The sequence below is a fragment of the Megalobrama amblycephala genome, linkage group LG23 (genome assembly GCF_018812025.1).
Source record: "Megalobrama amblycephala isolate DHTTF-2021 linkage group LG23, ASM1881202v1, whole genome shotgun sequence".
In the NCBI taxonomy this organism is placed as follows: domain Eukaryota; kingdom Metazoa; phylum Chordata; class Actinopteri; order Cypriniformes; family Xenocyprididae; genus Megalobrama; species Megalobrama amblycephala.
Window position 1 is genome coordinate 25,518,108 of NC_063066.1, and position 13,356 is coordinate 25,531,463.

At 35.8% G+C, this 13,356-nt stretch overlaps 1 protein-coding gene across 1 annotated transcript; it reads right to left on the reverse strand.

Annotated features, from left to right (window-relative positions):
- Window positions 1–40: 40 nt before the first annotated feature.
- On the reverse strand, window positions 41–13,232 carry polr2b (RNA polymerase II subunit B). Its single transcript, XM_048176495.1, has 25 exons — window positions 13,079–13,232; window positions 12,647–12,719; window positions 12,139–12,289; window positions 11,913–12,025; window positions 9,436–9,655; window positions 9,083–9,241; window positions 8,755–8,919; window positions 8,431–8,627; window positions 7,769–7,888; window positions 7,464–7,650; window positions 7,141–7,284; window positions 6,912–7,051; window positions 6,570–6,681; window positions 6,316–6,470; window positions 6,031–6,229; window positions 5,685–5,853; window positions 5,045–5,141; window positions 4,851–4,945; window positions 4,274–4,524; window positions 4,059–4,148; window positions 2,606–2,713; window positions 1,827–1,940; window positions 1,280–1,440; window positions 1,002–1,197; window positions 41–328 (listed from the first exon to the last, which is right to left on the reverse strand). Exons 1-25 carry the CDS (start codon window positions 13,095–13,097, stop codon window positions 239–241), a joined length of 3,525 nt encoding a protein of 1,174 aa, XP_048032452.1. The 5' UTR covers window positions 13,098–13,232; the 3' UTR covers window positions 41–238.
- Between the last annotated feature and the right edge of the window lie 124 nt (window positions 13,233–13,356).

A 13,356-nucleotide genomic window follows, 5' to 3' on the forward strand; every position in this document is an offset into this window, starting at 1 on the left:
CTGTGAAAAACTAAGCAATTAAATTCAATTAACTTTTTCCCCCTTTTTTAAAAAAAAGCTTTATTTTATTCTGGGCTGAACAGCCAAAACATATGTTTCAGAACAATAGCAACACAAAACATAAAAAGTACACAAGCCCAGAAGCTATTTCAGGAAGTGCTGTTGGAATCTATTCAAAATCATTTTCCCTATGATTTGCTCCTGGTTCCTGTTTTCCATTATTCATCTAAGTGGCCGTTTAGCTGGTCATCATCCGTGGGGCAATGCTCATAGACATCAGCTCCTGGAATAAAAGCTTACAAGCGTACGGCATCCTCACCAAAGATATCTGAAAAAGCAGAGGGAAGGGGTCATGAAATAGCTCATTTTAACACATTGATAGGAGTTCTATAATACGCACATTAGACCCTTTAAGGTAAAAGCTCATGGCTTGCTACTTGAACCAACAACCATCCCTAAACCTTTAAAGTCGCAATGAAATAGAGAAGTAGAGACAGATCTTTTCTTCTGTATAGTGATGAACAGTGAAAATGATTATCAAAAAAGAAGCTAATTATAGGGCGGGGCTTTTGTTATATACATGGGTTGTTGATTGGATTGAGGCAGATGTGAATGCAAGCTTTTACTAGGTTGTGAGAAAGGGGCAGGATTTAAGCAGACTAAATGATTGGAGAAGTCCAGCATAAGTCACCAGAGAGAAGTCTCAAAAGAGTTAAAGGGATAGTTCACCCAAAGCGGCCAGGTTACAAGCTTTCTTCAAAATATCTTCCTTTGTTTTCAACAGAAAGAAATGTATACCGGTTTGAAACAACCTGAGGTTGAGTAAATGATTACAGAATTTTCATTTTTGGGTGAACTATCCCTTTAAGAGTTAATGCATGGATGAATCAGTCACAATAAAATCAATAACATATATTTAGAAAATTGGTAGCGTGACATGTCATTTCATGGCGCCTTATGACCACCTGACCCAGTCAGACCAGATATCAGTGCTTGCTCACCTGTGTCTTGTTGCGGCAGCCCCTGCATTCATAGGTGTGCGTGCGGGTGTTTGCGATGGCCATGAGGCCGCACAAGTTGCAGACATGGACCTGGTATGGGTCAGAGGCCTCAAAAAGCCTCTCTTTCAGGAACTGAGCGGCACCATGAGCAATCTGACAGTCACGTTCCATCTCTCCAAAACGCAGCCCACCATCACTGGGGGAAAGAAAATCATGTTAAGACCCGATAGGTGATTTATGCATGAAAAATTGCAAGTATAATAGTGCTGCCATCTCACCGTGATCTACCCTCCATGGGCTGTCTGTTGAGGATCTGGACCGGACCACGGGCTCTGGAGTGAATTTTATCGTCCACCATGTGTTTTAGACGCTGGTAGTATGTGGGTCCGATGAAGATCTGTGAGGTAAGCTTACGGCCAGTGAAGCCATTATACAAAACCTGCAACAATAAATACTACCATTAGAACTGTTTCAACACCTTTTTTAGTTGGACTATTCCTTTATTTATTCACTCTCACCACATTGCAAACCTGTATAACTTTTTTTCTTCTGTGAAACAAGAAAGATATTTTGAAGAATGTTCAACAAAACAGCAAAACAGTTTCTGTTCCCATTTATTTCCAGTATTTTGTCCACACAATAGAAGTCAATAGGAATCAAAACTATTTGGTTACAAACATTACAACTTATCTTCATTTATGTTCCACAAAAGAAAGTCATACAGATTTGGAACTACATGAGGGTGAAGTAAATGACAGAATGTTTATTTTTGGGTGGACTATCCCTTTAACAGTGCTGTCACATTGACAGGTAGGAGCTCATCACCTCATTGCCTCTCAGATGATAACCGTATTCTGACAGCAGGTTGGAGACCTTTTGTACATTCACAGCATCATTGAATGGCGTGGCATCACCAATCTCCCCTTTGTTAGCAGACACCTGAACAGAAAAAGAAAATAAAGTGTTCAGAACTGCTCTGTATTTAACACAAATTACTAGGGTTGTGAATTAAGTATCGGTTCTTATTCATTGTAATGGAACAGAATGGTTTCATTTCCACATCTCTCTACTGATTGTTTGTATTGCATGAAATAAAAAGTATGACTAGTATAGTTTGATTGTATATAGCTGCATATAGCTCTTATGAGTTAACCATCACAAAGAGTTTTTGGTACAAATCAATATAAAACTTGAGTCAAAAAAAAAATCTTAGGTGTGTTCGACTTGAAGCAGCGCTTTAATGCATTAACATTAAGTAATAGCAATTTATCGTAAAGGGTTATCAAAAAGTCCATGTGCATGAATATGTATGAAAACACCTTTGTTTTGTGTGTATTATATTATTTATTAACTGTTGGTGTAATCCTTACCAAAAAAAAAAATAAATAAATAAATAAAGATACCAGAATCATTAAGTGGAATCTGAAGAATTGTTAAATTCTGTAAAATTTACAAAGAACCAAACATGCAAACAGGATTGAGTGTTAGAATCTTTGTAGTGCACTTGTCCAAACACATGTTCCCAGAAGAAACGTCACTAATGTAGACAACGAGTTGGAAAGATAAGCAAGACACGGAGGCTTTGGAGCAGAAAACCGAAGTACCTTCCCTTGCAGACACTCGATCAAATGGCCGACTGTCATTCTGGAAGGGATGGCGTGAGGGTTGATGATGATATCTGGGGTGATTCCTTCACATGTGAACGGCATGTCCTAAAGAGGAAAATTCACAGCTCAGGTCAGACATACACTGTATCTGCATTTGGGTTTCACAGTGACTGTTTACAATGCCTTGTCTCTCTGCTATCAGGAGCTTTTTAAGAGCCACATCCTGTGTACAGACCTTCAGCTGCAGGCTAGACTAAACAAAGCTAGCATACACATTCAGCTGTGTGAATGAGCAATGCAACATTACATTTCCCATCAAGCAAGTTGAGTCAGTAAGATATCCGTCCTTGCGGTCAATACAGTATGTGTGGCAAGAAATCCAAACATTCATCTATGATCCATCGACCACAAATATGGATTGTCATTTGAAACACACAAGTAGTAGCAACTTTAAATGGATGCTCGCTCTAACGTTAACCTAGATAAATGTGCGCTATTAGGCTAATATCCAAGTGTTTGTGCAGAGTGTGGAAGCTAAAGTATAACGTGATTTACGGCCTATACGGCGGTTGGTGCTATACAGCTCATCATCATTCTTGGGAATTGTATTTTTTTCCTGACAACAGCGGAAACTTCTTAAAATAAGTTTTTTTTTTGTTTTGTTTTTTTTTTGGTCATACAGATAAGAGTAATACATGCAAACAAAAAATTAAGACATTTGGTATACTTTTATTTGTGTAAACTCAATAACAAAATGTCGTGCTTTTGTAAAACAAAGAAAACAAACTGGATGCGCTTTCTGCCTTAGTCTCCCTGAACTGGAGCCCCTTAAAAAAAATGAACCGAAACTCAGCATATAGGCTACTTGCCTCAAAGATATGAGAAATATGTCTATAGAAATCTTGAAATGTCTACCTTTAAACAAACCCGTTTAAAAAAATGCTCTATTATGCAATCCGTACAAAAAGTGCACTTCTCTCTAACTGCACGTCCACTGTACTGTGGAGATGGTGAGGTATCATAGTCAACATCTTTGCTGCAACTCAGAACACACTAGTTTATTAATAAACAATTAAAATGTCTCCTTGCTATTACTTATGACACATTTATTATTACTTTTGCCAGTGCTTTGCGGAAAACTTTATGCATGTGCTTGAGCGCGAAATAAATATATGGTGTAATATAGCCTAAGTAATTAAATTAATATGAACGTGTGATTAGTCAACTAATGGCTTAAATGAACGACTACTAGTAAACTAGAAAGATCTTTAGTCGGGGGGGCCCTATAAAATATTATTAAAAAAAGAAAACGTTTATATATAATATTTTACAATATTAGCATTTTTACGGTATTTCTCATCAAATAAATGCAGTCTGTGTGACCATAAATGACTTCTTTCAAAAACATTTCATAAAATCATACCGACCCCAAACTGTAGTGTACACTTACCTCTTGTCTGTACTGGATACCGCAGGTACCCTTCTGACCGTGACGACTAGCAAACTTGTCTCCGATTTGTGGTATACGAACTGAACGGACCTGCACAAAGATCATTTACATTGTTCATATTTGAATGAAATATTCCTTAAAGATTGGCGGAAAAAAAAAAAAAAAAAAAAAAAAAAAAAAAAAACACCCTCATTCAGATTGAAATCAGCACATACTCTGATTTTGCAGAACTTGTAGCCCTCCTGGTTTAGCGTGACCATGACTTGGTCAACGATTCCCGTTTCGCTGGTGCGCAGGAACGTGCTGCAATCTCTCTTAGTGTAGCGACGGTTCGTGCTATCCAGCTCATCATCATTCTCGGGAAGTGTTACTGTTTTGCCAATGATGACGTCCTCACCAGACACACGCACACCAGGAGCAATCAAACCATCATCATCCAACTTGTCATAGATGGCATGTCGCATGCCTTTGGAAAAAAGAAACAGAAATGGTAATAACACAGTTTGCAAAAGGGTTCTGTAACACCATGTTCTAGCCAAGCATGTTGTGATAAAACATCCAGCAATAAATCACATCTCATTTTAATCTGAAGGTTTTCTGCTAATATCAACAGCATTACACAAGATTTTCAAACTGAAAACTCATTGAATCACCAATGCAGAAAAATATATAATAATATATCTTCTGACTGGCTGTGATTTTGTTGCTTCATGCAGTAGAGGACAGAAAAATAATATGATGCTACATGATGCATTGTCACTTGCTAGGATCAAAAGAAGAGTAAAATTGCACCTTGACAAGTCTCTCTGGTGGGTTTCTCAAAGATCTCTTCCTGGTCAAAGCCTTTCTTAGATTCCTGTTCCTTGTACGAGCGGTAGAACACAGACCTGAGATAACAGACGGTTTAATCAAAACTTGAACTTTGTGAAAAAGAATTTTAAACATAGACACATTGATTTTGCCAACTAAAATCTAGTATCAGATACCTGAAGAATCCACGATCCACAGCCGAACGGTTCATGATGACAGAATCTTCCTGGTTGTATCCAGTATATGATGCAATAGCCACAATGGAATTGATACCTTTTAAGAAAAATTTATATATTAAATTTTTTTGAAGTTAAAATTATGTCTGAATCATTTATTTATTCATCAAACTTTTTTTTCAAAAAGTTGTTCTTTGATGAAAAGAGCATTTATTTGAAATAGGAATATTTAGTAACCTTATAAATGTATTATATATATACACACACATTTCATTAACTAATGTTAACAAGATTTTAATAATGTATTAGTAAATGTTGAAATTAACATTAACAAAGATTAATAAATGCTGTATAAGTGCAGTTCATTATTAGTTCATGTTAACTAATGTTGTTAACTAATGTTAACTAATGAACCTTATTGTAAAGTGTGACCATTTCTTTATTTATACAAAAAAAAATATATATATATATATATTATATATATATATATATATATATATATATATATATATATATATATATATATATATATATATATATATATATATATATATATATATATATAAAATAACCTTACTAACTCCAAACCTTTGAATGGTAGTGTAGAAATAAATGCAGTTCAATGTAAGAAATGGATTACCTGCTGGCAGCTCTCTGAAACGCAGATACTCCATGGAACGAGTCGTGACTAAGGGTTTCTGGGGGTAGTAGAGCACATGTGCCAGGGTATCCATACGCACATGGAAGTTGGTGATATAAACTCCCATAGCTTGTTTACCCATAGCAGACTGGTACGTGTTTCTGGGAGACTGTAAACAGGAGATCATTTATACGCTACATTATAAAAGTTCTTCAATTACAAATAGTTATACTAGAGAATTTCAAACTGAAATATCATATTTGGGTTTGCAGATGTTAAAATCCACTAAAATGTTAATATATCCACAATATTGCATGGTGTAAATAGGTATTATATGGGACATTACCTGGTTGTGATCAGGGAAGGGAATAATGGATGCACAGACACCCAAAATCATGGATGGGTGGATCTCACAATGTGTGTAGGTGGAGCAATAAGCCACACCCTTCTCCTGAAGGTCATCAGGGGTCATGGCCAACATTACAGTTTCCTCCTCTAGTGTGTCAATATATTCAACCACACCACTGGCTACCAGGTCCTGCCAACTACATAAGAGACAGATACTCCGTTATAGAGGAAAAGGAGGAATCTGAAACCAGCCTGAGATTATATTCTTCACACATGTATGTACCTGTAGTTGTTGTACTCTCTCTCTTTGAGCTGGTCAATGTGTCGCCTCTTCAGCAGAAGTTTCTGTTTTTCCACAATAAGCAGTGGACGGCAGATCCTCCCAGCGTCGGTGTAGATCCTGATCTCCCTCTCACGAATATCTCTGATCATTGACACCTGGACCATGATGAAAACAAGATCACAATTAGGTGCTGTACGCCAAATAAATGTTAAACTGGAATGGTGCAAAAACAAAAGGGCAAAGTGATGTCACACCTCAGACACGATGATGTCCATCTGTCTCCTCAGCTTCCGTAGAGTGTTCATCAGCTGCTCAGGGTCTTTGTGAATACCCACCCAGCAACCATTCACAAAAATCTTAGTTGCACTAAAGAAACAAACACAAATTATATTGTATAAATTCAATAAAGATTCACTAAAAAAAGTTCAAATCAATAAAAAAAAAAAAAAAAAAAAAAAAAAAATTTATAAAAAAAATATATATATATATATATATATATAAAAAACAGCATTGTGCAATCAAAAAATGTTTTGCTTGTGAAGCATGTTGATTTCAACAGTGTGGTGCTGCCCCCTATAGAACAGATTGACACTCACTCTGCAATTGCAGCAGGGGAGATTTCCTCCAGGTTCTCCATGCTCCACTCCTCTAAGAACTCAAGGATGGGGGACGGCTGAGATCCCACAGAGATGTAGGCCATAAGAGCTAGATTCTTCACCAAACCTACAGCATGGCCCTGCAACAAAACAATTTCACTCCATCTTAATCACCTCACCGAAAACTTGAGCCGAAGGTCACATGCATACTAATATTAAAGGGTCCTACCTCGGGGGTCTCAGCAGGGCACACCATACCCCACAGTGTGTTATGAAGCTGCCTGGGTTTGGCCAGCTTGCCATCTCGTCCTATAGGCGAGTTTACGCGGCGCAGGTGGGAAAGAGTGGAGGCGAAAGTCAACCTGTTCAACACCTATTAATAAAATAAAAAATGTCAATGAGGATAGTGTGTAACCTGTTAGCAAAAAAATATATAATAAATGTATGCATTTGTACATAGTAGAGCAAAAAATAAATAAATAAATAAAAATAATAATAATAATAATAATAATATGTAAACAGACATAAACTGAACAAAAAGCACAACATCACCTGAGATACTCCAGCTCTGGCCTGATGGGCTTTCTTCACATCCCCCCAGTTGCCTGTGGCCAGGGAGTACTTGAGCCCATCAGAAATGATGCGGGTCTTAATGGCCAGCTCAAGATTAAAGTCCTTCCCCCTGTCAATAAACTTCTGTGCATAGATCCTGATCTCCTTCAGCAGGTTCTTAAACATTCTGGGAAAAACAAACATGTATATTTCAACTTTGGATGTGATGTCATCTTGAAACATGCAGAAGTATTATTTTATTAAAGCACCTTGAAATGCATAATGAAGGTTTTTTTGATTCTTACCCTCTGAAAAGGAACGCAAGCAAGGGTCCAGCAAGATCAAGCCTCTTGTTGCCATAGTGATCCCTGTCATCCAGCTCTCGTCTGCCCAGAGCAGCCAACAGTAGTCTGTGAACCATGTAACTAAAAGAGAAAAGCAATCAGTTTTTTCATATTACACAAAATATCTGAAAAATTAAGTAGAAAAATGTGTGGGGCCTAAAACTAACTTTGTTGACCATCGTTTGTTCACGTTCTTACAATTTTGCATTGTTAGAATTCATATAAATGTTCCAGTCAACTGGCGATTGACACCGCTTCATAAACTCGCCAACACCAATTTTTAGTCGCATTTGGTGCTTGGCGAGTGTTAATTTTAGGCCCTGTATTACACATACACCAACTACTCTTTTTTTTAACTTTTTTTATTAAAAATAAAATGGGATGAGCAACTAAATATGTCCCGCCCTGACTTTCTGCTTCAATGGAAATTACATCAACACACCTTGCATTTTAAGGCACTTCAGTTAGATTAGTTTTAAATTGTAATAAATTTCACAGATTATTACAATTTAAACGTTTTTGATTAAAAATTCAGTAAATTTTTTTTTTTTTTTTTTTTTTTTTTTAAACTGTATGAATGTGTTAGATACAGCCAACAGGATAAAATTATAAAGCTATTTTACCCTAGAAAATATGCTTTCTTAGTCTCGCAGAAATCTGATACACCAACATGTGGCAACACCTCCTTCTGCAAAACCTCTTTAGCATATTTGATTCTTCTCTCTTTGGTGACACCAGGTTTAGCGCCTCTGGAGCCAATGAAGTTCAGAGCCACATTCTGTTCCTGAATCACAAATGCCTCGTCCAAAGATGGCTTCACCTGAATGGAAAAAAAGCAGAGTACGCCATTATTAGTCTTGAGCTGAATCACAAATTAAATTGTGCTTCTAAGTTAAAACTCTACTAAATCAAAAGATTGCTTAATTTGTACATTTAAGGTGACATACCATCTCCATCATCTCAGGATCATCAAAGTCATAGATGATGTGTTCCAGAATGTCTCTATCAGACACAAATCCCAAAGCACGGAACACAATTATGATGGGAACTTCCTGCCGGATGTACGGCAGAGTGGATACAATCCTCTGGCCGATGGCACTTTTCTTTACTCCCTGGACAGAAGAAAAAAAAAAAAAAAAATATATATATATATATATATATATATATGTTTGCATAAGATTCAAATAGTTAATAATGAATCAAAAAAAAAAAAAAAACCACACAACTTGGCTCAATCTTCAATGAAATACTTGCTTACAGTCAGCAGATACTGACCTGTCCTCCACGGGCCATCATGCTGACCCAGATGGTGCTGGTGGGTCTGGAGGAGTTCTCCAGACATGACCTGCACTCTCCAGTGTAAGCATACTTGGAGTCTTTCTTGGCAAACACATACACTGTGTTAGTGGCCATCTTCTCTTGAGCAATCAGGACCTGGACAAATGACAGAACATATTATTTTGAATTTATATCAGACCATTAAAACAAAATTCAAAAGATTTAAAATTCAACAATTTATGTTATACTGTCTGCAAATGACCAATTATTTGCACAAGAAAAATTATTTCACTAAACAAAATAAGTCTGTGATTGTGTGTGTAATTCTGTGTTTTTTAAACAAAACTGACCTTCTCTGAACCATTGATGATGAAGTAGCCTCCAGGGTCCAGTGGGCACTCGTTCAACTCACAAAGATCACGATCTGTCAGGCCACTCAGCAGACAGTATGTAGAACGGAGCATGATGGGAATTTTGCCGATAAACGTTTTCTGATGCTGCGTCTGTTGTTGCTCTTCCCCATCCTTTATGATGGTCTTTGTGATGTCCACATACAGAGGGGCAGAATACCTGCAAGCCACAGTGGCCATACAGATACAGCATGTGTATTTGGTATGAAAGATTCACAAAAAGACAGTACCACACAGTACCATTCTGGGTTACAATAATACAGATTATCACATAAGTACTGGGATAAAAAGTATAGTTCAGATATAAACACTGATGTCTACGATAGCGATCAAAATAAGAGTAAATCACCTTTTGAAAATAACTTGACGGCCAAATAAAGGTATCTATTATATCGTTATGCCACTAGGTGGCGACAAGTGACTTAAATGTATTTGTCATTGAATCATTCATTCAATAGATTTGTTCAAAAACACTGTTTCATCCAGTCATAAAACAAGTGAAGTATTTACATTGAATCATTCATTTAAACCAATTTTTCTTAAACACAAATTTAAACATTTTTAAATAGACTGCAGAAGTTAACATTTTGTAAGAACCTCTAGAAATTACATAATGTTTAGTTGTCTGTTAAGAATCATGGGGGAATTGTGATCTCCATTTTAAAAAACATTTGATAAAATAATAATAATACTAGTACGATTGTGATTCTCAATTTACCCAGAATCGTGCAGCTCTAATAAAGACTACTGCAGCATATTTAATTTCTAAGCTCTCAAAATTATCAACATGGTCAAAATTTTGCTGTTGTACAAAATCTACTACATGCTTTCTGTCATCTGACTGATAATTCATCCTGTTTCAGCAAGTATATGGGCTTTTAGTATAATTCTAAAAAAAGTCCTTTTTTCATGTTGTGGTACACATTTTTACTGTGACATCTTTACTGATTTGTATCGTTAACTTATATATCGTTCGTAATATTTCAAAATGAAAACTCACTGGACTGAAGCAACTTGGGTTTACATGATTACCCATACATATTTTTAGGGCAGTCACTAACAATTATTTTGGTAATCAAGTAATCAGTCAATTATTTTGACGATTAATCGAGTAATCGGATATAAGCCTTTAAAATGACTTAAAATACATATATAATAACAATGAGGAAATAATATTTGGTTCAAATAAAGTAGCAAAATCAATTAATCGTATGGTTTTATAGAACAACACTTAAAATACATAATACACCATCTTATGTACATTATGTATTATAACAAATGCAGAGGGTGCCAACAGCAGCTCAAATATTTGTTTAATATTGTCAAAATGACATTTAATGTTTACTTAATCTTAAACATTGGCCACTTCTTTATGATAGAAATGTTAGAGCCACTATAATTTCTTGAACAAGAATATGTGGACATCAAAACATGTAAACTCAAAGCGAGGGTTTAAACTTTTCGCGATGAACAGTTCACATATGTTTTGCATAGAAACATATTGATGTATTCTCCCGTGTTGGCATTGTAAGCAACCCAAACTCACAGCATACGCAGAGATGGAGTTTGAGATGCGCTCCATTACATTTCATATGGAGCAGCATTTATTGTGAATGGAGCTGTTCTGAGACACACATAATCTGCATGCATGTAAATAATTAAAACGCATATATTAAACGCTTATATTTATTTAACTGAATCGCATCCTTTGTGAATTCACAATAGCACTATGCTATAGTATGGTTTTTAATGGTTGTAATACAACACACAGCCTTAGAAAAAGGTCTAATAATGCGGTTCATGGATTTTCGTCCGTGGAATTCTCCAGAAGTCAATTCAAATGTGAGAAACAAGTGATACATCCGGCTTTTGAGGAGAATTTATTTGTAGATCTATCAATCATCATTGTACTGCATTGTATTGTATGTTTTCCCCCCACAATAAAAACTACAAACCTTTGCTAAATAAACTTAGCATTTCCATATCATCTTACAAAGACATTTTAGGAGAGAGTAACCACTGATATTTATATGCAATTTATGAGAGCAGTCAGCTATACGGTTATAAAGATCTCATTTATTTATTTTACAAACTATCAGAATTGTATCTTACTTTCTGGCTTTATAAATATCAGCAACAAATGTATATTTTTGCTCAGTTTGGGTTCTCTGGATAAAAATTAGGTGTTTTTTTCCCCTCCTCAAGTATGATCTCTATAATCTCCTATATCTATATAAACCATAAAGCCTGATCAAATATGATATTCACCAAAAAAAAAAAAAAACTATATAAATATATATAGTCTAAAGGTTCAATAAACCATTCGAAAAATATATATTTTTCTGACCATTTTTTTTTTTCATATGTCAAGCTTTACAGAGTTAAACTGCTCTCAAACACTGAAGGACATCACTCACGTGAGATTTCGGAGTCTGGCTTCGTTTGGCATCATAGGTGAGGGAGCACCATCTCTTTCCCAGTGAGTGGGTTTGGAGAGGTAGATTTGCTCAAACTTCAGCAAGTACCGAGGCTGCAGAAAATAAATCAAATTGAAAATCAGTCATTTCATTTTAAAGAGTCTCATAAACAAATATGATAGCAGGTACATAAACAAATATGAGAGAAGGCACGCAAGTCACTCACCGGTTCCTCCACCTCTCCAGATGTGTGCTGGGCCTCAGCCTGCAGGTCAATGGGTGGAGCATCCTCCACAATCCTCTGCACAGACATCTGGATGAACTCATCAAATGAGTCCAGCTGCTGTCGCACCAAGCCTTTTTCATCAAAATATGAGCTAGAAAGAGAAATGTGACGAAAAAAACAAGTAAAGCAATGTCAAAGTTTAAAATTTGTCATATTATTTTAAAGACTGCATAATATATTGTGTGTATATATAAAGACTTCAGGTGCAAAAGCCTCTAAATGCTGAAATCTGAAATTTTCTTCTAAAATTAGCATTTTTATCAAGCTCATGTGTTCAGTGATTTACATACAACAACATACAAATAAGTGAAACTAAACATAAGGTTGACAAAAATGTGAAGAAAATTTCAGATGGTGCTTTTGCATCTGAATTCTTCAGACAGATAGGTAGATAATTAAAGTTACAGCACATAAGCAATGATGACAGTTATTCAACAGATTTTTTTACCTGATAACAATCCAACAGGCCTCCTGCCACAGATCAGGGGTGATTTCATCATCATCTTCATCATACTGGATATCTACAGTAATTACAGAACTTGAAGTTATTTACTTACACAAAGAGTGAATACAATGAGTGAAACAACAACATTGCTGCTAACAAATTATGCAATACCTAACAAATTCAATACCTTCACTCTTTTAGTCTAAAACGGAAGACTCGCATTAAAAAAATATATTGTTCTAGATACACAATTTAGAATTTTTATAATATTAAGTTAATTTGTTTTGCATAACTTGCCCATTTGCGACAAAGCTACGCTTAGCCTGTTAGCCCATAACGTTGTGTTAACGCTTGAAACTACAGTATCTAACCACATATATCACTGTAATAAAACTATAAATAAACACAAATTGCACTTATACTGCCAACACATACCTTCGTCTTGATCATACATGATATTTACTGGTGAATGACTTTAATTCTGATTCAACAACAAGGAGTTTATCCGCGCACCCCACTAAACGGCGCTTTTATGTCTGCGGCTGCGCCGCTATGAACAACACAAACGTCTACGGAATTATACGTCACTTCCGAAGCAAGTGTTTTTTTATTATTTTATTTATTCACTAACATTTACGCGTTTAGGATTTAGTAAATCATAGTTTGAATGTTGAATAAAATATGTTACATAAAAACTAAAATGTTTACTAAAA